Here is a 377-nt window from a genome sequence, read left to right as displayed (position 1 = left end):
CAAACATAAACAAAATTTTAATATCAATTAAGAAAATAATAATAATATTAATAATAATTTTTAATAATAAAATAAATAAATAAAATAATTTTAAATGAATTCAAAATAATTATAAAATAAAAACATGATTAAAATATAAAATTAAACTAAAAAAAAAGTAAAGTATATATAATATTTTATTTTAAAATCATAAAATAATATGTTTTTAATTAAAATAAAATATACACTAATAAAATGAAAAATAGATAAATTTAAATAAACAAGTAAAACTAAAATGCAAAATAACATAAATTAATAATAAATTAAAAAAGATATGTAAATCTATAATGTAAAATTACATAAATTAATAATAAATTAAAAAAGATATGTAAATTTTT

At 8.2% G+C, this 377-nt stretch overlaps 1 protein-coding gene across 1 annotated transcript in view, besides 4 other annotated features; it reads right to left on the bottom strand. All coding sequences in view use genetic code 6, as the record gives it.

Annotated features, from left to right (window-relative positions):
- The window catches only part of IMG5_046520 (hypothetical protein), a gene marked incomplete at both ends in the record, with an annotated part of 1,657 nt that extends 1,650 nt beyond the window's left edge, over window positions 1-7 (bottom strand). The window contains one exon of the mRNA XM_004037601.1: window positions 1-7. This exon is cut by the window's left edge and continues 150 nt beyond it. Coding sequence (XP_004037649.1) covers window positions 1-7 — 7 coding nt within the window.
- Window positions 8-32: 25 nt separating this feature from the next.
- Window positions 33-122: a microsatellite.
- Window positions 123-263: 141 nt separating this feature from the next.
- Window positions 264-373: a microsatellite.
- Window positions 279-360: a microsatellite.
- Window positions 298-373: a microsatellite.
- Window positions 374-377: the final 4 nt, after the last annotated feature.

Source organism: Ichthyophthirius multifiliis, assembly GCF_000220395.1.
Source record: "Ichthyophthirius multifiliis unplaced genomic scaffold scaff_1120509250066, whole genome shotgun sequence".
Taxonomy (NCBI): Eukaryota; Ciliophora; class Oligohymenophorea; order Hymenostomatida; genus Ichthyophthirius; species Ichthyophthirius multifiliis.
This window is presented reverse-complemented; position numbering and strand designations above follow the sequence as displayed.